Source organism: Anser cygnoides, chromosome 5, assembly GCF_040182565.1.
Source record: "Anser cygnoides isolate HZ-2024a breed goose chromosome 5, Taihu_goose_T2T_genome, whole genome shotgun sequence".
NCBI lineage: Eukaryota > Metazoa > Chordata > Aves > Anseriformes > Anatidae > Anser > Anser cygnoides.
Genome location: NC_089877.1, coordinates 31,733,977 through 31,755,615, shown reverse-complemented (window position 1 = coordinate 31,755,615; position 21,639 = coordinate 31,733,977). Strand labels below are relative to the sequence as shown.

At 38.9% G+C, this 21,639-nt stretch overlaps 3 protein-coding genes across 10 annotated transcripts in view; 2 read left to right on the top strand and 1 right to left on the bottom strand.

Moving 5' to 3' along the window:
* TMEM62 (transmembrane protein 62) overlaps positions 1 to 7,537 on the top strand; it is a 25,929-nt gene extending 18,392 nt beyond the window's left edge. For both annotated transcript variants that reach the window (XM_066998714.1, XM_048065321.2), the window contains one exon: positions 128 to 7,537. In XM_066998714.1, coding sequence (XP_066854815.1) covers positions 128 to 454 — 327 coding nt within the window. In that variant the 3' untranslated portion in view covers positions 455 to 7,537. The remainder of the gene's footprint in view (positions 1 to 127) is intronic.
* PTGR2 (prostaglandin reductase 2) overlaps positions 1 to 21,539 on the bottom strand; it is a 27,657-nt gene extending 6,118 nt beyond the window's left edge. The window contains exons 1-9 of one of the 5 annotated variants that reach the window (XM_013191880.3): positions 17,590 to 17,658; positions 16,177 to 16,295; positions 14,637 to 14,828; positions 13,509 to 13,679; positions 12,365 to 12,574; positions 11,407 to 11,528; positions 10,476 to 10,563; positions 9,730 to 9,769; positions 5,565 to 8,509 (exon numbers count right to left, since the gene is read on the bottom strand). In XM_013191880.3, the coding sequence (XP_013047334.1) occupies positions 8,445 to 8,509; positions 9,730 to 9,769; positions 10,476 to 10,563; positions 11,407 to 11,528; positions 12,365 to 12,574; positions 13,509 to 13,679; positions 14,637 to 14,828; positions 16,177 to 16,295; positions 17,590 to 17,626 (1,044 nt within the window). In that variant the 5' untranslated portion in view covers positions 17,627 to 17,658 and the 3' untranslated portion in view covers positions 5,565 to 8,444. The other 4 variants (XM_066998717.1, XM_048065323.2, XM_066998716.1 and 1 more) reach the window with 4 other exon arrangements.
* Positions 21,528 to 21,639, top strand: part of MIDEAS (mitotic deacetylase associated SANT domain protein) — a 78,248-nt gene continuing 78,136 nt past the window's right edge. For 2 of the 3 annotated variants that reach the window (XM_066998709.1, XM_013191763.3), the window contains exon 1: positions 21,529 to 21,639. The gene's annotated coding sequence lies outside the window, so the exon portion shown is untranslated. The other variant, XM_066998712.1, reaches the window with a different exon arrangement.

Here is a 21,639-nt window from a genome sequence, read left to right as displayed (position 1 = left end):
ATAGAAACTGCAGTTATCCCTTAGAATGGGACAGTTTTATGTGCTCTTATCTTTCTATGCACAGATATGTGTTGCCCGGGAGATTTGGCTTGGTCATTGTCTTATTTTCCTCTACTCTTCTTTTCAGATGTTGTTTTTCAACATGCCATTAATGGCCTATCTGTGCTGGTGCCTGTTGCTGCGGTGCCAGGGTCACAGTTTCCATTCTCACATCCATCACGTCCGACGCCTCTTGGCTGTGCTTATTCATCTGGCAATGGCACTCCTGCTGGCCTGGCAGGTCTATTCTTGCTATTTCTTGCAGCGAACCTATGGGACCTTGGCTTTCTTCTTCTCCCCAATGAGAACGTGGCTGGTGGTGCTGACCTCAGCTCTGATTTATAAAACCTGGACACTTAAACCATCTGAGCTCAGAACTTACATAGTAGAAATGAAAAACTGTCAGAGCTCCTGAAATACAATAAAGTAGTCCAAGTTTGTCAACTTACAACTGTCAAGACACGACCTATAGTTTTGTGTTGCTGGAATTCCATACAGCCCAACTGTGAAGTGGTAAGATCTGAAGCTGCACCTGCATCGCTACAGAACTGTAATAAATTGTAAATGTATAACAATATGTATTATGTGCTTGTATTATACATAGGCAGTATACTGTATAATACATGCTATATAATACAGTTATACATTATACATGAAAACTATACAGTAAATTGTGTAATAATCTCTAGATAGATCTGTATGGATCACTAATTGAATTGTTTGCTCATTACTGCTGTAATACTTACTTTTATTCATTACATTCTTGATTTTTATAATGCTGGGACAAATGTGAATAGATCTTGATAAGAAGCTCCAAGATTTATGCTTAACTTCGCTTTTGATTTCAAGATTTACATATATTTCTATGAGACTTAACTACAAGACCAGACCAGATGTCTTCATGAATTAATGTTTATTGCAAAGGTGCTGTGTGGCCTTCCCAGTAAGTCCTATGCTTACACACTCTGTTTTCAGTTCATAATGCTTTTTATGAGCAGTTTATAGGCCACTAGGTGACTGTATGCGTATTTGTGTGTATGTTTACCTGAGCCATGGTGTTAGCCTTATCCTGAGAGTGCTGGTTAATTAACATACTCCCTCTCTGGGAGGAAATAGTTGTTTTCCCACTGTTGAGGTGCTAATTTTCCCACTTTCGACCAGTGAAAGGACTGTGAATGATCAATGTTGCTGCAATTCCCAGTTGTAGTCAGACTTCAGCTTTAAAGCAAAGAATGAAGACGAAGTTATCAGGCTGGGAGAGACAGAAGGAATCCTGTGATCTAATGGCTATATTATGCCTAATTTAGGGCCTCAGGACTGTATTTCTGGGTCTCAGTCAAACAGGTGGACAAGTGACCTAGGAAACTCATTTCTTTGTTTCTGTTTTTTCCTAAGTCTAAAAATGATAGAGAAGTTACATTTATGAAGAACTTAATGACCCAGAGCCAAAAAAGCTGTGTCTTCAGTAATTACAAATTTCCTCTGCCCCTCTTCTCAACTCCTCCGGGAAATGCAGTTTTTTAATAGTATATTCTTGTAAAATGTGAAGTTCCTAATTTTAACAATAGTTCTTTGTTATATAACAACACCTTAAGGTGATAAGGTGCTAAGCTTCCTGCCTCAGTTTCCCTATCTGTAAAGTAAGGAGAACTCTGGCCTGCTTCAAAAGACTGCTGTGAGTAGAACATTAGAAGTACTTCATGTAATTTAGAGTAACTTATTTTTGGTATGTTAGAAGAGACAGCGACTGTACTAGAAACAGTAAAAATAGTAAAAGAGCAAATTGAATTAGAACAGAAATGCTACTTACAGCTAAGACTTTTGTAAGTTTTAAAATCTGACAATCTTTCTATTCCTTAATTCCAATTCCTCAGTGATTGACAATATAATAGGACCAAGAGTAACAGCTCTCATTTGCATAAATTAAATACTGAAAGTTCTTAAAGTACAAGCCTTGGGGTTAGCCTCTAATTTAGCTGTCCTTACTCATAAAAGCATGTGGTTGCCCACTTTAACTGTGAATAACAAAAATCACAAAGTATGTGAGCTTTCCCTTAAAATTATATTTACATGGATTTATATTTTCGTATATATATGGGTTTCATAAAATAGCCCATCTCCCAGAACACATCACCAGTCACTTAAGGGAACCAGTGATAACCTCTGACACATATACAGATGCTATTATAATAAATCTGCAAGCCACTCCATTAAAAAAAATAAATAAACCTTTGTTCCTCTGTTGCCCTGTGGTGCTCAAAAGGCACTAATCAACATTGTAGACTAAAGTGAGATATTCCAGGGATAACGGGCCCTGTGTTGACCCAATTAATTGCCTGGTTTGTGTCCTCTCTTGAAATTAAGCTCTTTTGCTCCCTGACACACCGCATTTCTCATGAGAAGATAACATGTATTCTAACTTTTACATCAATCAGCATTAGTGTAAGAAAGATTTCATAGCGCTGCATGGTTTATGACATGTTATTCCAGTTTATGGATGAATTCTGGATGAGAAGAGTTTAATTTTTTTACTTAAATGGAAGAAAATTACTTTGGCATTTATTGATTCTAGCATATAGTTCTTTTTCTTTTTAAAATATTACTCCTTGGCTGTTGGGGTTAACCGTAAGAATACAGAGGTCTTCTGAAGTCAAGAGTATCCTTTCCAAGCTGCTCATTAAGGGGACAAATAAGCGCTACACAAAATGAGTGAGCAAAGCAAGTAACAGATTGTGGAATCAGACTGAAATATGTTATATGTTGCCAGCAGGCATTAGTAAGATCTGTGGGAAAAAAAATAACTTTTGTAGTATAAAGTGTAGTATAAAGGTTTCTATTAAAATACCCTGCAGGTTTGGGTGGTTTTGTTTCTGGTTTTGATTTTTAATCTGCTTGGAGATGACGACTTGAAATACTTGACTCCCATTTGAAACTACTCTAAAAGTGCACTTGAAATGGATTTCCTTTTTGGAAGGAAGAGTTCTGAGATTACTTCTCAAATACATTTTGTTGTTTGTTTAATGTGTTTGTTTTGTTTTTAAGTTTTAGAAAAAGCATATGTAATTGTTCTTCATGATGCTCTTTGCTTATGAAGGAATTCTGTTCATCAGTGAACAACATGCAAGATGCTGTGAAATGAGTAATATAAACAAGGAAAGGCAATTATTTTACATGCATTACCAGTGCTCTAAGATCTGAGCAAAACTCGCAGAGGGAAGTTCCTAGGGGAATGTCATGGCTGTGCATAATTTCCTATAACTGTCATTAGTGAAGACCTGACTGATTCAGTGATCCCAATAATAAGCTCTCAGCAGTCACTATGGTGGGAAGTGCAAGGATGGGGGAAGAGGCTTTTTCCATGTGCTTTTCTTACTATCTCTGGCATATCTTAAAAAAAAAAAAAAAAAAAGTCTAAGAGGAAACAGCTTCTTTCTGGAGTGGCTTAGATATCCAGAGAGGTGAGAGACAGCTGCCTGCAGGGCACTGAAGGCTTGCTCAGGCTGCCTGCCCTGAGGATACAGAACAGGCCCTTCCAGTTTGAAGTGCTGCTTGCTGCCCATGTGGCTTTCTAATGGGATTGCTGTTGCTGAGTAGATGACCACTCTGTAGTCGTAGTAGAACATAAAGGCAGAACCATCCCAGTAGGAAGAGCATTGGTAGACAGCGTCCTGCCCTTTCCCAGTCACCCCCAGAACCAGGAGAAGAAAAGGCTACTGTGCCGGCATCTGTTCAGACTTTACCCCCATCAGCAGGAGTCCTTGGCCCCTTCCCCAGCCTGGGAAGCAAGGAAAGCAGGCAGGGCAGGGTGGAGGTGAAGAGGAAAGGCTCCATCTTCCAGAGCTGGGAGTAGGGATGGAGAGAGGGTCTCTGAGGGTGCTGTACTCAGAGAGATGGAGAAGCCAGTCCCAGAAAAGGTGGGAGCAGAGGGTAGACCAGAGTCCTATAAAAACCTCACTACTTTTGTTCACCATTTGCCCTCAGACAGTCTCCTATAAAAATAAATTGCACCTCCCTATTGCATAAACACTGCTCAGCTACTTTCAGTTTTCTTTCAATGCTGCTGGCCTGTTCAGCCACCCCCTTACCGCCACTTCACCCAGAGTGGAGTGCTGCACAACTGAATTTTGCTGTCCAGTCTATCTTTGTGGTTGCAAAATTCATGTGGCTAAATAGTCTTGACTTGTTTTTCAGTCTGTGCTTTTCCTAAAGAGTTTCCAGTTGCATGTCACAAATTATTTTTTAGGTTTGGAGTTGATTCCAGCTGTTGTTAGCCTTGCAGGATAATGCCTTCTGCCTGTGATCTTTCATCCTGCGGCAGCTTGTTTATGGACTGTATAAACATATCCCCCTTTGAAATGAAGCCAGTGAAGAGAAAGGCAGTGTAGAAATAGAGGAGAGCAATGTTAGAAACAATGGGACTAAGTAATCCTGCATCTGCTTCTTCCCCTGTCGATGCATTAAAACATAAAAGGAAGGGATGAAGCTATTTGAAAGGCATCTGCCTTCTGTCTCCACTTTTGCTAAAACTGCTACTATAAACTGTAGTGGGACCCACCTATGTGGGGGCTGGTAAGCTCTCTTCATGGTGTCTCTGACATTTTCTATGAAATCCTGATGCTAAACTGTATGGCTTAGCACTAAAGCACAGCCAACAGCAATTTTTCACAGTATAAACGGAAAAGAGATGGAAATGGGAGTGCATAAAACTAGTAAATATAAACAAGCATAAAATTGACTGAAATATTTTTTAAAGATCTGTCTGTTCAATGCTGTTTAAATTTTATTGCTAGTTGTAACAAGAAATGCTTATTTATAAAGATTGCTTAGTCAAACTTCTAATACCTTACTGTGGTCGCATGCCTTCCACTCTTGACTTCATGCTTGCCCTTGCTTAAAATCATATACCCTGCCATGCACCATCACTGAGGTAAGGCTTTGGGGACAGGTGCTGATCCTTCTGCAGTCTGTGACTATCTGCTACATCCAAAGTGGCTGGGATTTTTCTTAGCACTTACTTGTTACCTTCTGTTAAATGAGACCTCTCCTACAGTGCAAAATATCTGATTGCTGAAGAGCTGCACTGTTATAGTAACTAAGAAATTAAGGTGAAAAATATATGTGTATATATATATATTTACAAATACGGGCACTTAGTTTAAAAGACTTTCTCCCTTTTGATTTTTATTTATCCTGGAAACGTAACATGAGCTAGGACTCACAAATACAGAAAAGCTTCTATGAGAATCCTAAATATTGGGGGTACCATGATGAAGTCTACTATGCCTGTCCCCATCTTTTTTTTTCTCCCTATATTCATTGGACCAATGCTGACAGAACCCCTATTCCTGTCTATAGCTTACCTAATCTACAGGAATGCTGCAGCAATCAAGCTGCCTTTATTTCTGTAAGAATCAATATCGCAGCATGATCTCACTTCAGATCATCCCTCACATCATCATACTTTATTAGGCTTGCAACACATGTGGATTACTAAGCAATTGCTGTGAAAATAATAGTGCTGGGAATTTTATATTTTCTCATATTTTCAGTTGTGAAAAGTAAACTCCTAGAGGAGTGTCATTCCTGGAAGGTGTGTCAACTCATATAGTGCCAGATATGAGCTCACTTTGGAGTAGCTCTTTAGCAAACTGGTCAAAAGTACAAAATTTGTACTTTGGACAAGCAAATGCAACTCTGGAAACACAACTCTGTCAGACTTACACCTTCACCCATAGCATATGAAAGGAAAACATTTTAACACCTTTTCAGTAGTGGTTATTATGATAGCTTTCTTATATTCATAAAACACATGTTCACCACAGCTCATAGTTGAAGTCTCTTCTGAAATACACAGGTATATAAAGTAATTGGAATACTTTGGATACTACCCTATGATATACTTCATTTCAAGCAGGCTTGAACTAAAACAGAAGGGTTCTCAGTTTTAAGACTAGAAGGTATTTCTCTCAAAACAGGCTGTTGAAGCTGAAATAAAATTTATAGATTGGAGGAAGCCAAATATAGGGAAATGCAAGTTAGAGGATGTTGAAATTTGTATATAGAAAGCACTTAATCTTCAGAAGTGGAAGGAAATAGGAAAACATCGTGGTAGCACCACACGCCTAAAAAGCCATATGCATTCATGTACAAATAGGCACACTAAAACCAAACAACTGAAAAAACTGATCGATAGAGGACTTCGTTACTAATTAAAATCGATACTGTTTCAGCTCAGCAGCAATGGCAATGCTGCTACTCTTACTTGTAAAAATACTCTTGCATCGATACAGTTTTTAGGAGCAGTAGCAAATGGATCCACAGGTAGGACCAGCTTCACAGTTGGGGTGTGGACAGTTTATTGTTGGTCACCTGCGTGTCGAAGTGGGTTGTTTTCTTTTACATTTAGATATTTGCTTCAGGCATGAACTAGGATTTAGGAGTAGGAAGTTTATTCAGAAAGAATAAGTGTGTTAAAGTGCACGAAGGCCAAGCTGCTGCCTGGCAGAAGTTTTACTGCAGAACAGGGCGTGCATTGCATACCAGTCTACAGGGTGATGCTGTTTCAATCTAAAGTATGTGCATGTGAGAAGGAAGAAAAGGTGACAATAAAACAACATGACATGGCATACCAACATACACGTTAGAGCAGCTGGTTCTGTTGAAAAGGCTGTATTCCCATTAGCGCTCTCCCAGTTAAATCCAGCTGATGTGACAGGAATCCAAGCCTGGAGAGAGTGCTCAGAATCATTGTATTTTCTCCTGTCTCTCGTTTAATACATGCACAAATTATAAGGTTTTATAAGTTTGCATTGCCCACATTTCAAGAGTGAGTACCATCTATAAATAGTCAATAAGCAGGGATTCATTGAATTTCATTCACCTGTTGCTGTCTGTCTTTATTTGCCAACAACGATTATACTGATTTTATTCCACAAAAAAATTTGGTTTCTGTCCCAGTGTGACACTGTTGTTAATGCTGCTTGAGTTAGTTATGTTGACGCTGGGTTCAGACTCTAGCTGAAAGTGAACCACTCACTAGTTAGGTAGTTGAAAAACGTATGCTTGAATGTTTTAGACCATCTAATGCTGTATTGCAGGTGTCAGTCTCTTCTTCAGAGTTTATAGCATCAGTCACTACAGAATGCTTTTTTCCTTCATGGTCAGCTTCAACACTGGGAAATCAAGGGACTGTTTTTCATGTTGCTTGCAGTTATATTAGGCACTATTGATACCTGTTGTCTTACTTTCCACAGTATGCAAAAGGATTTCTAATGCCAAACTTCTTGGATAACATTTCTCTCCTATTTCTTGGATTCCATTTAGTTTGAACCTAGGCAGTGACTCAAGCAGATCTAGAGGATCCGTCCTCTAGACAACTCAGCTGACCCTGCTGTTTGGAGGCACTTCTCATAAAGGCAAACATTAAAAACAAAACCTGTAAGTCAAAATGTGTCATGATCCTATTCACTAAATAAATGGGTTAATGTTTCTAAATGTACATATTCTCATGTCCTTGAGATAATTATCTGTTCCCTTTTCTGCTCCTTCATCTTGAAGACATACTTAGTTGAATCACTCTCATCTGGCTTGAGGTTATGTTAATCAAACTTGGAAATGGTGACTCATTTTTTCAAGTTTCCCCGTTGAGATGGTAAAAGAGCATTGTTGCACCGAAATAAGCTAGCCCTAGAGCTGAACCTGCCTCCAATGAAAGTCTCAGGTGGTGTGCAGATGAAATTGTAAATGAATTAGGTTTCAAGTACTTTGAAAATAGGGTATATAATGATACAATACAAAGAAATGGGAAAGGTAATCAGTGGATATTTGTTCCAGAGGCCAAAATGGAAGTATCTTTGACATTATAGAGCTTGAATTCTAGAAATTGAATGTTTTATTGCAATTATCTGAAAAAATGAGAACACTTAAATTCTATGATGATTAGCCAGATTAACTGGACTGTCAGACTAAGCTTATACTAGTAAATTAAAAATTCCTAGAGAAGTTCCTGGGCACTGAGACAAACTAGCATGGGAATGGCACATATCTACACTAGTAAATTCTTCTAACGTCCAAAACCAGGTGGCTGCATGCAAATTGTTTACTGGAAATAGTTCCTGAGATGATCTAAATTCAAAACTATGCCCAGGAATTATTTGCAATTGTGCTAGTTGGCAATTGTCAAATCATGTCAAATATATTACTAGCTTCTAGTATAAATGATTGCATTCCTGTTTCCTGCTCTATTCAGTTTATTACCATGGGTTCTGCCTTAGCATCCCAGAATCTCTGCTTTCAGTACATACAGAATAACTTAATATTTCTTTTAATAAAGTAGAAATTACTATAAGTAAAACTACCTCACTACTAGAGATAAAATCAAATTCTTTTTCCCAAAGCAATGACTTTTACTTAGAAACTAAGATGATCTGTTTTCCAATATTGCCTCCATTCATCATGGACTGGAAAGCAGCTTCAAGAGAAATAATGAAATAAGTTAGTGCCAAGCAAAATGTGCCAAGTAACTTCTTTTTTTACAGAAGAATAGAAACAAACATACTAAATGGTTCCCCAAACAGGAGCAACCACATACTTATCCTTAATGATATGCCAAATTAAGGAAAAACAAAAAACATGACAGTGTCTGTAATAAACTGCAAAAGGCAGATTTGTGTAATAATTAAAAATATGTATTTTTAAGTACCTTTTTGGCCCTATACAATTTAATGATTACATTTGTTGCTTCTGTGATAAGCATACAAACACCAAAGAGAAAGACAAGGCATGAAGGGCGAGCCCACAAATGCTGTTATTTTCACAAATTTTTGTGAAGGGAAAAGGCTTATAAATGCTCTGTGTAGTGCAATGAATTTGACAAATTGATGCAAAATAATAGATCTTTGAGTAAATAAAGCATTAAATATGACTGCTACATTTAAACAGATTCCTTCAAAATACATATGTGTACCACTAAGTAGCAACAATTAGAAATAAAGTAAATCTGTACATTTTGGCTAATGCCTATTCCAGTCTTATTGGACTAAAGACTAAATGGGCTACATCATACTCTTTCCTGTTACTTGAAAGGGATGCAATCTTACAGCACATCTTGAGTCACCTAGCTCTTTAGCTTGGTCTCAGTGGAGTCACAAGACTCCCTTGTTTTTTATATTTGTTACAGATTTTAGGAAGAGAGTATAGGCTTCAAAGAAATTAATTTTGACCTCTTTTTTGGACATGTCTGATGTTTTTTCCCTTTCCTTGTGCATACCTTTCAATATTATTTTTTGTTAGCAGATCAAGGATCAAGTACTGTTAGAGACTGTTTTTCTAAAGCATAAATTTGAAGTTTCCAAAATACCCTTTTCTTACATACAAGTTCCAAGAAATAGGCAGCCCATTAAACCTGTAAGATCAGGATGACTGGGAGCTCCTAAGGTTTACACTTTAACCCTTCTCCTCCTTCCCCAAATAATAAAACTGGGGAAAAAAATCTCAAAATTTATATCCAATAATTTTTTTTAACGTACAATAACTTTCTCACAGAACATTTTAATACCTTGTGAAAAATAATACATTTTTTATTATAATACTAAAATCATGTTTTAGATTTTTAAAAGTCTGAATTGGCAAACGGCCTCTACTGCCACTGCACTTAGCCTTATTTTTAGAAAATGGTGTAAAAAAACTTACCACCAATATTTGCTAAGCCTTTTATCACAGTCTCTCTGACCTGTCAATACAAAAAAGTCCTCTTAGCTTTCTTCAAACAAGATTAACATTATTTCAGAATATTCAATGATACTGACACAGAAATCACCAAATCTAATAGATTCTCTTGCTACAATGAATAGTGTTCTACTTGGGCCAGGTTCTCTGATCAAGAGAGAGGCAAATACTTTCTGATAAACCTGTAGGCAGTTTAGTCTTTCCATCAGAACTGGAACGCTTGTGCACCTGCCAAAATTTCACATCTCAGGATTTTCCGAGGGAAATTTATTGGTCTCCTGAAGAACCAAAAACTAATTTAGAAAGACCTCCCAAGGAAGAGAAGGATAGCAAGAACCTACCTGTCACAAAATAATAAATAGTGATTGCAAAGCTTGAAACAAAATTTCAGATGAGATCCCTGAAAGCATTCAGGACACTAAATAAAGAAGTATTTTTGAAGGCCTGATCCCTTAAGTCAAAAAGCACTTGCACCCTATGCTGGAAGAAAGAATGCAGACAGCAGCAGCATGTTGGTCATACTACAATCACACCATCCTCAGTAGGCATCCACTGTAACAGTGCTACCTAATAAGCTTTCAGGTACACTTAAACATTCTTAAGAAAATCTCTCTTCATTCCTGAGGCATGGTAAGAGATGGTCTCCTGTAGGCAGACCACAATCTGAGGAGATAATATCAAAGGCCACAGATTAAATATGAAATTCCTACCTTCAGTTTACCCTCTTGGATCCACTGACAGAGCTGTAGCACACTAGCTTCTTGTTTGTCCATGTAGTTCAACACCAAGAAACGTTCTCTGGGAAAGAAAGGAATGAACCTTGAGTTAAGAGATTGGTAAGCATATTTTGAAACCTGAAACTACATGGCAAGTATAAATTAACTTTCTGGCTATCCCGATTTTTGCATATCCTACTGTCATGTCTGCCCATAGCAACCAAGAGAAACAGAAATGAACATCAAAAATGATAATTATAGCAATGTATTGACCAAAATCTCCACTGCCTTCTACTAAATCCTGTGAAAATTGTACTACAATGCACTGAACGTAAAATCTCATAAGACTTTGATCCTCATGTCTGCCTTAGCTCCACCTGAACCCTCATGAGAGATCCAGTGATCCCAAGAGTCATAATAAAAATTCAATGTTTTACCTGTATACAAAGTTCCCATTATCTAATGAAAACCCAAACAATAAAAATGTGATTTCAATACAGTCACTGCATCAGCTGCATCCTTCCCTTGAAAAATTTTTTTTTGATTTTCTCTCTGGGCCACTGCACTTGGAGAGATGGCACGTGGCAAAACATCTGAGAACAGAACCATGGCAACACCTTCCCTCATCCTGAAGAATCTCTCAGAGACTCCAAGCCTAAATTAAGCAATCACAAACAAAACACAACATCAGACATCTATGTTAAAATGTAGTAATATCCTTTCCCAATTTTATGCTGATACAGGCAAATGAAAAGAAAGAATTTAATGACGCTCTGATTTTAGCTTCCTTTTTTAGTATGGCACCATTCTGTTCCGATTACATGTGCCTAGTGTGGACCTGCAAAATATCTTCCAAACATCAGTCACAAAGTCATGTGAGCAATCCACCTGGAACCTGCTTGCAAGTTCTGAAGGAGAACTGTACCTTGTGATGTTCCTTTCTTTCTGTATTTTTTCTATGTCAGGAGGCAGTGGGGGAGGATAAGGCACATCTTTGTTATACTGAGAAATCTGTCCGCACAGGATGATATGGCTGTTCTGATTCATCTGTTTGGGACAGCACAAAGTGAGATAAATTACATTCCTTGGTCTCAAAAAACACATTTTCTAGAGATGCACTAAAATATATTACAAAATGTTCACACAAATGTCCTTATCGAGAGTCACATTTCCTAGAAAAGAGTGGGAGAATTGCATGCAGTTCCATTCAATGTGTGACAACATTTAACTAGATAAATGCAGGCCAATAGTGGAAAACTAAATGCTATACAGCATATGTAGCATTTAATAAGGTATTTAATGTGAGGAATACAAGAATCTGTTATCTTAATATGTGCCTCTTTTTTTCAGGAGAAGGGAACAGTAGGACAAAGGAAGTTGAATACAGCTATTGGATACGGACTGCGATTTAAAGATCCCAAAGATGGGGTTGCCACCAAGGCCTCCCTGCCATGAGACAGAAACTGTAGTTTCAAGTTAACAAGGAAGAGGGCTGGTCAAGAGCCTGTATGGAGGCCCAGCAGAGCTGCTCTTTTGTGAAGCCAGAAAACCAAAGCTAACAAAACACAAGACTACTGCACTGACAGAGAAGCTTTCGAAAAGAAGATAAGAACATTACCAAGGCTGCTGGCCTGGAAGAAGCAAGAAATCAGAAGCAGAAATTACGTTTCTGTTACTGTACTGCCAGGCTAGCCCAAACGACAGGCACTGATGTCAAATATTTGATTTCTCCTCAGGATGAGGATCAGCACCAGGGTTATATCAATGAAGTGAAAAGCCGGTTCTGCTGTATTGTATGCCAGTCTCCAGTGTGAATTAATTCAAAGCTGGGCGCGTGGACCTTGGAGAATAATGAGAATAAACCTGACAGCTGGTATAATCACCTGACTTATAACTGTATCACTGATGTCTCCACCAACATTGTCAAAGTAAACATCCACACCACCTGGGCAGAGTTTGCGTAGTTGCTCTGCCACGTTCTCTTTCTTGTAATTGATAGCAGCATTGAACCCCATTTCTGAGACCAAAATGGAGCACTTTTCATCTGTGCCAGCAATACCCACCACTCTAGAGCAGCCCTCCAGACGGCCAATCTGCAGTTTAAAAAAAAAAGAACAATAAAGAGAAGTTAGATTGTTCATCTGCCCACACATAAATGTGCCACTGAGGGGACATGAAGTGATGTTACACTTATCCCCCATCCCATTAAAACCCAGGTGGCAAACTTTAGTGTACACTCCCATCTCACGTGACAATAGAAGCAAAAGAGCCTCTTTATATTCCCTCCTCACACATGGAGAAGGGGCAGATCCCAACAGAAATATGCTGTCTTTCCAAAGTCACTGACTGCAGGAGCTTTAGACTGTAGAACTACCAATGCCTGAAAGTACAGGAGAGCCAAACACAGTATAAAATCACCATCTGTAAAGTACAGTATCAGAGCTAAAAAAGGCTGAAAAGATCGAACAATAACCAAGTTAAATACATTCTTTATAGATTTGTTCACAAATAGTCTTTATTAGTAACTCTTAAGCTGGCTTGATACCTGTTGTGTTTGTATGTACATATAGATATATAAATGTTGATACATGCACAGAAACATACCCACAACATGTTCTGCAAAGCTGAGGAGAATAGAAAGGTCATAAATCTCAAAATACAATGAATGTCAAGGAAAACAACATGAAGAAGGTTTCCTACATTTGCTAAGGTAGAAAAAATGAAAGTTACCAGTCAACTCAAAGACCATTCAAATGGCAGAGTATAAACATGTAGCGAACACATGCATTTATAACATCTACTATATTTACCTTGGACCATTTTCTGCTATCTCAGCTTCAGGAAACTTAAGTTTCACACCTCAAATCTCTCAGTGAGAGTGTGAGCCAGATCTGCAAACCTGGCCCTTTCGATGGAGTTATACTTAATCATATTTATAATGATTTTATCTGTATGTTTACTAACCAGCATGTTTCAGGACACAAACTTAGTGACCACGTATCATTTCTATGTCTTCAGCCAACCTACCTGGCCTGCCAAAGAACCACAGGCACCAGCTGCTCCACTCACCACCATCGTCTGATTTGCACCTGCAGTCACGTGTCCTTTCTCTCTTATACCTAGCAAGGCCGTCAGTCCTGTAATTCCGGCTGCACCAAGAAAGTAGGAAAGACATCCATTCACAAGCTGTGGAACAAGCTACAAAACAAAAACACATGGTAGAGTTGGATTTCTTTTTAAGGTGAAGTTTTGCTGTTACTTGGTTGTCTAATGATACAAGACTAACTCAGGATATTTACAAAGCAAGGTTCAAGGGGCCAGGATAAGCTAGCTATAAACTGTCTCTACCTTAATAACAAGTTTACACAAAATGAAACAAAGATTATATTTACATAGTTTTAGAAAAAAGTTTTCAAGCAAAGGCACTCACAAGAACTTAAATTATGGAAGTATCAAAAAATGATTGGGAGATAAGAAGTTTTCGGCAATGGTAAATTATCCCTATGTTAATATATAGGATGAAATAGCACCACTAGCAAATATTAGGATTGCAGATCAGCGGCACAGCGGGTCTTAAAGTACAAAAGTACAATTTCTAATAAACTTCTTCAACTAAAATTTTCTGTGTTACGTGAGGATGAACACAATGTACCTAATCCACCGTTACCTCCCCATGTTCAATTTAACGTTGAATATCCTTTCTTCTGTGGGTGTAAAATCCCAAGTACAAGCTTTCACTAACACATTAGTGAAATAAATTAAATTAAACATATCTAAAGCCTTTCATGTCTTCTGACTACACTCCCATGGACCTGGAGTAGGTCTACCTACAATCAGGATAACTAACAAAATTAATTAGCAGAAGCAGATTCAAGGAAATGTATTAAAAATACAACAATTGAAATAATACTGTCATGCCTGATGACCAGCAAATGAATTCACATTTTTCTTTGTCAACGATTGAGAAAATTGATGCAGATTTGGCCACCTGTGAGCACGTCTACCCTGTGAGAACTGGTTTCTTCAATAACACCAACTTATTTTTTGATTAAGAAACAGTATAATTAGCTGCTAAAAAAAATAAATACATAAAAATGAGTTTTAGGAAAAGAAAATGGTGACAATCTGGATTTGGGGGGGTTACATTTACATTACCTTTTGTAGCAAGCTTCCATCCAGAATGGCCACTGTCTGCCAGGGCCAATTGAAGGAAGTTACAAAGTCTCCCTTGGCAAAGTTATTATGCTTGCTCTCCTCCACAACCCCAATGCCCCCACCATCAGCAACTTCAGACAGCTGCCAGGGCAGGAGGTAATCTGAGCCTGTATCTTCATTCATTCGGCAGCGCTGAAAGACAAGGCTTTAATGAGAAGCTCTGGTGCAACACATGGTTTGATTATATGAAGTTCAGATGAGGCTGGGGATGAGATATGTTTAAACCATCAAACACAATGGGCTACTCAAAAATCTCTCAATAAGCCCCAAATACTCATAATCTTCTCTTAGATCTCTCTTTCCCCTCTTGTTCACTCAGTACAAAGGACAGATCATTTTAATCTCCTTCAGCAGTGTTACCAAAGCCAAATGCATTCTACAGACACTGCCTCAAAGTCAGTCTCGTAACCAAAGACAACTGGCTTGGACCCAATGAGAATCTCCTAAATGCCATTCCTTAACCGGATGAATCATAGAAATGTAGGATAGGGAAAAATAAAATAAAATAAAATAAACTCAGGAACCATTAAGTCCGAATCTACGCATTGGCGAACAGAAAATATATTTAGAGTATCCGTCACAGAGGACCATTTAATGAAACATCTTGAAATTTGAAATCTTTTCTTTCTATCTCCCCATATAGCCAAAGTTAGTACCTCAGTATTTTTAATTTTTTTCTTAATTTCTAAACTAAGTATACTTACCTGAAATTAAGACTGTTTCTTTTCTACTATCCCCATCAATGTAGGGAAAAAATGATCACCATTTTCTGTACAGCAAACTTTTACATAGTAACAGACAGGGGTCTGTCTAGTTCTCCTCCTACCCTGCCTTCACTTCCATTTCAATCTACAGGTCTCCCAAACACAGGATTTCCACAGTTCTGCAGAATTAGGTGTAAGTGCTGATTATGGATCCATTCAACAGTCTTCTCTGTTTCCATTGCTTACGAAGTACTGCTACATTTTTGCCCTGCCATCACCCACTTAAGGAGAAAATCCGACTTTCATCTGTAAGCAAAATTGACAATATCTACGTAATATTGAACTTGAATCATTTACATGCTTTGCCTATAATTCTTTCCATGACATATTCTTCCTCCCTCCTGCTTCATCATGACATATCCTTCTTCTCCAAACTCATTCCCTTCAATTTTCCATGAGGGAAAAAAAAAAAAAAGTAAATGTGTATCAAAAAAGGCACAGTTGAGATAAAGCTGACACAAACAATTCTGTAACAATATATCAGGGCTCAGAGTCTCTTTCTGGTCCCATAAAGTCATATTCCTATATATATCACAAGCACATTAACTCCAAATTCCTTCCCAATATAACTCCAGTGGAATGAACTGAATTACTTAGTTATACCAGAGGTACATTTGTCCTACAATTGTTAACTTCAGTATTAAACATCACAACAGGAACAGAGTTTAAGGTAATTTCTAAAGAAATTCTGGCTTAGCAGTAAGCTCATCACCTACCATGTAGGGATCCACAGAGAGATACAGGGTTCTAACACGTACTTGGCCCTCTTGCGCTGTGTCTGGTATAGTACTTTGTTCCAGTCGGAAGTTTTCAGCCACTGGCACTCCATTCTTACCTAGAAGTATTTTCAAATGAAACAAATATATACTGAATGTAGAGCTTCCCTTAATAACTAGAGAAGGCCTTTTTTGTTAAGGCAGTTCTTTTTAAAATATGTTACCTTATATGCTGAGGCAGGTATAAAACTACCAACAAATTTTCGGTTTTGTACCACAGGCTCAGATTTACACAGGTGCACTCCCACCACCCACACTGAAGGCCCACCCCCAAAACAGACTAATCCTCCGACTTTTCCAAAATGCCTAGTTAACCCCTCCTGACTAATGAGGACTAATTTATACAGAAAGGAACTCGAGAGGCTAATGAAGTATTATCTAACCTGTTTCAAATCACCCAGTGTATTTAGCACACAGAGGCGTACATTAACCACTCTTCTGATTGTTCTTGCCATGTCTGTTCTGATGTGCAAGCAACCTTTTGATCTAGATTTTGTGCATTTTACTTATGAATATACATGGACATCTTCAAGTCTAGCCTACTCCATCTGAAAAGGAGCTCTTTACATTTGTTGCACCGACCAGCAGTTTCCATGTCGTTTATTGCACATCATTTTTATGAACAATTAAGTCAAATCAAAAAAAAATAAACAAAAAACCCCACATAGCTGCAACCACTGGCACTATAAGGAGTGAGCCAGACACACATCTACGTTTTAAAAAGGAAAGCTACTGCTATCAAATTTCATTTGCATTAGAAAAGATGTGTTTTCAGGATACACAATAGTTCTTACCTCCCAAGACTATTTTTGCATTTAGCAACATACAACCCCTCCAAAAAAAAAATACACACATGTGGTTCTTCTGCAACTGACAATTTGTAAACTCACTATTCAAAAAATTGTGTTGGCATATACAAATGTGAAAGCAAGGAAGCAGACATTCTCAAACTGTGGATTTCAAAACCAAACATTTTGAAGCATGGGAGGACGAAAAATTCAGTATTTTTAAAAGAAAACAAAAAATAACAGCTATAAAATACTCTTGTTACCTCTACAAAAAGAACAAATGTCAGAACTAAAAAGCAATGCCTGAAAAACTTTCTTCGCTTTGACTCTCACACTTAGGGCTTTCTCATATATTATGTATGCATTATCTCTTTTTTCTCACCCAAAAGTTTAGAAGCCTCTATATACAAACTAAATAGACACACTTCACAGTAAACTTTGTTTATTGCTGCATACAATATTAAGATATGCAAATCTTGTTAGTTTCTGTTTCTACTCTCACCATTTTGGAGTATTAGGCAACCATGACAAACACATCGTTCCCTGATTGCAGAGGAATACATACCAGGGCGTGAATTCAGCACTACTCTTTCTATAATCATCCCTGCTTTTGCAGCAATTTCACACCGGGTTCCTACAAAGGAAAACATTGTTGAAGGCCTGAAACATAAAATTCCTTGAGAAAGAATATAGGGCAAAGTACTTCGCAATTTGGAAATGGGGGGACAGGGTTTAGGTAACGCAAATGTTTCGACACTGCTTACAAATCCCGTGGGAAACATAACATGCCCCCCGCTCCTAGGCAGCAAACGGGGAGAGCTCAGCAGCTGCTCAGCCAGGAGCATCCCACCAGGCACTGCTTGGCTCATCCACTGCTCTGCTGGCGTTGGTTGCAACTGCAACCTCATTACCAGCCACCGAGCGTGGCGGGTAAAAAGAACGAACCGCCAAATCAATGTAAATGCAATAGCTCATCTGAAATGCACTTTCACTACACGTGAAATCCTGCAGAGACACTTCCAGAGTGCCAGAATCTCACCTGGTCTTTCACCCGGTCTTTCTGATGTCTGCCACAGCTCATGCTTTTCAGATAGCTCAGCCAAAAGGCACAGTGGGTTACAAAATGTTTTTGGCTCTATTGTAGTTGGATTTATCTGACGTGGACTGATACCCTGTCAAAGCAATTGCCAAGCACAGGCCACATACTGGCTTCACTGTGAATTTGAAAAGAGGGGCCAAAATATGGGCCTCAATGACTTCAGCATTCATGTCCAAGAGTCATATAAAACAACTGCAGATGAAAAGTTAACTTGTGAACTGCATACCCACACAGTTAATACAATCTCTGTAATGTATATACTCAGCTAAAATCCTAAGAGGAAGGATGGCCTAGGACAAACTCTGGCAAATTCTGCGTTCAGTGCCACCTTCCATGTTCAGATTTCCTGTGTTGTCTGGATTATGTTGCTTTGAAATTATTTCACAAAATATTTTTCAGAACAAAATTCTAAATTCCTCTTCAAAACACTGAAGTGGGCAGATCTGTTCTCAGAATGGCCTCATCTGGCTTTATAACGCATGAAAAAAAATAAATTGCATATCTTAACTTTATATTCCATGTCATTCCTGAGTAAACTTGAATGTAAATGGTTGAATTTTGCATTGTTGAGTACCTGAATCCTCTTAGACTAGCTTGGCTGATAACATTTGCATAACAAAATTACATTCAAGTGGTCCAGCTATTATCCTCAGAGCAATTGTCTTAGTATCTCAGAATCTGTGCTAATTCAATGAGCATTTTATAAACTGCCAGATGTATCTAGTGTAATTTAAAACCCTCCAGTAAATGATTTATGCACATACAGAACTTGGGGTAAGTTTATGGCCACTAATGACATTGCTCTGTGCAGAAACAATGAGTGAAGAATGCAGTGAATATAAACCAACAGTGATGTGACAGTTCACATGAAGTCTGGGCAAATCATTCCTCTAAACACTATTCATATTCACTGCAAATCTACCCATGGTATTAAGGGTTTGATCCACTGGTTATAAACTATGCAGAACAGGCAGAATTGCTGTACAGCTCCTGCCTTACAGAAAGGTCCACTCTCAAAACTGCATGGCTGACTATTTTTGTTGTCCTGAAACTAAATACCTTTATTATGCAAAGACAAAAACCCAATCTGAACAAGAGATCATGAAAAGCATTTTTATTATGCCTAACACATACATGAAATATCTGCTTTCTACTATTCTACAGAGAGAGAAAAAAAAAAGCCCAATAAAACTATTAACAAATTAAAACAAAGGAAAAGCAATACAGACTGGCACAGGAAGATGAGGGTGGAAAAATACACAATGTAAGTTCAGAGTACTTCTTTGAATGACAGAAGTTCTGAGGGAACAACAATGCTATTGATTTCCCGGGCCATTTTCACACCTTTTGGTTGAGAAGCCTGTGTACTAATTCAATCTGAACACCTTCCAGATACTGTGAGTGGGTGGACAGAAAAAAACAGAGGCTGGCAACTGAACTGCCACTCGTTCTGTGACAGCTGACACAGTAAAATAGAACACTGGAGATGGACATTTCCTTATAAACGTGATTGCACTTATCCTACAGTGGAAGTCAATAACCATCTTACACATGCAAATGTTGACACCAATAGCATAACCAATAGCATAACATAATACAAAACAATCAAACTTTCTTCACATCTTAAACAATTGGGAAGTGAATGAAGAAAATAAGTAAAGGCACTATCCTTTAGCACCATTGACCTAGGAAAGCTTTTGGAGAAAGAGCACAGATTTTTTTAAGTGAAATAAAGTAGATTTGGATCATATACATAATCCTTTTTGATATATGTGTAATGCAAATATTAAGGACACTTCTGGTTTATTATTTTTTCTAATTGTAAAAGACCTACAAGAAATCACGTACTACCATTCTAGCTTTTCCAAAAAAAATAGACAGAGCTATTTTTATTCTTTAAACCAAATGGAGTAAAAATTAACTGTGAGTTTTAACATCATCTTTCTATGTCAAGATCACCTGACCCACCTTTTGAGTAGAGGAGCATTAGGCAGCACAGCAGTACCTCCAGGGCACTATCAAACACGTTTTAGCCCAGTTTTATTCTTACCCCCTTCTCCCCTTGTCTTTCTTCTCCCATTTTGCAAACAGACACATGGCAACTCCTTTTAAAAAGGATAAATAGATTCCTTAGCATTAAAATGCTCTGGTTTGTTTGTCCTTGGCTTGGTTCTGAGAACTACCTGTTTCCAAGATTGCCCACGAAACACTGTTTTCAGTTGCATATACTTTTGCCAAAATAATTCAGCTGCTTTCAAGCTGTCAAAGCCCATGCCAGGTGCATTCTGGTGAAAAAAAAAGGAAGAGCTGGTAAAAAGAAAAAAAAAAGGCAGAAATTTCAAGGAAGAATTATTTGGAATGAGGAACATGCAGTAAGGAAGGACTAGCACTACAAATTGGTGAGAACAAAAAGAACGGCAATTAAAGGCTAGCAAAGCAGAGAAGAAATATAATGGAGAGATAGGACTGGAGAAAATGGGAATGATGAATAAGGATATGGAACCACAAAAACTGATGGAAAAGAGCGGCAAGAACCTTAGGACTGGGAAAAAAAGAAAGAAGAACAAAAAAAAGTAACTATGACTGGTAAAAGGAGGAGAATGGAAACAGAAAAGTGAATGAAAAGAATTAGTCACCAAAGTCTTTTGTTCACCACTCCCCTTAAAAGCTCTACGTTAGAACAACCTTAATTAAATTGCAAAGCTTTCAAAAAGTAGAAGCCAGACTGAATATGGACTGCCATGAAGGGACCCAGTAAGGGCTGAGCTCAGGCTGCAGTCTTTCCCTCAAGAAATTGGTGGGGAAAAAAAAAGAAGTAAAGAAGTAGCAGGATCTTGATCCAGCCTCCTTTTTATTTGACATTCCCAGAAACACGCAATACTGCTGAGCTTTGTGTGAAACTTGACTGACATACAAAACTCCAATCAAAACTCTGATCAAAAACTCCGGTAGGCATACAGACTCCTGTCTACACGCAGATGGACTGTATAAACTTTGCTTTTTTTTGTTCAATAATTAACTTGTGTTGGAGTAGCTGAAAATGGTTTAACAGAGGACCCTGGGCCACGGCCTGGTCGGCGGGCTCCATAAAGCTCGCTTCACGCTCCTTTTCTGGAGACTGAGTGATCCCGAAGCCTCTTTTGACCAGCGGGGAGCCGCTCACCCCTGAGGGGACGGCCCCGGGCCTGACGCGCCGTCCCGGCCGCCATTTCAGGCGCCCCTCAGGCCCGCCCCCTCCCCTCGCCCCCCGCGCGCGCGCCCGGCGCTCGCGCTCACCTTGAGCCGCGCCCGCAGCGCTCCGGCGCCTCCGCGGCGGGGCCAACGGGCGGCGGCGCGCGCGCGCACGGCCCCGCCTCCCCGCGCACGCGCACGGCGCGTGCCCGCAGGGGAGCGCTCTTTCGAGCGGCGGTGGCGCGGCCCCGGTCCCCGTCGCTGTGGCCGCGGGAAGATGGCGGGCGGCGACCCGGCCGCCTCGAACCGTTTGATGGAGGGTCTGGCCGCCTTCAGCCTGGGGAG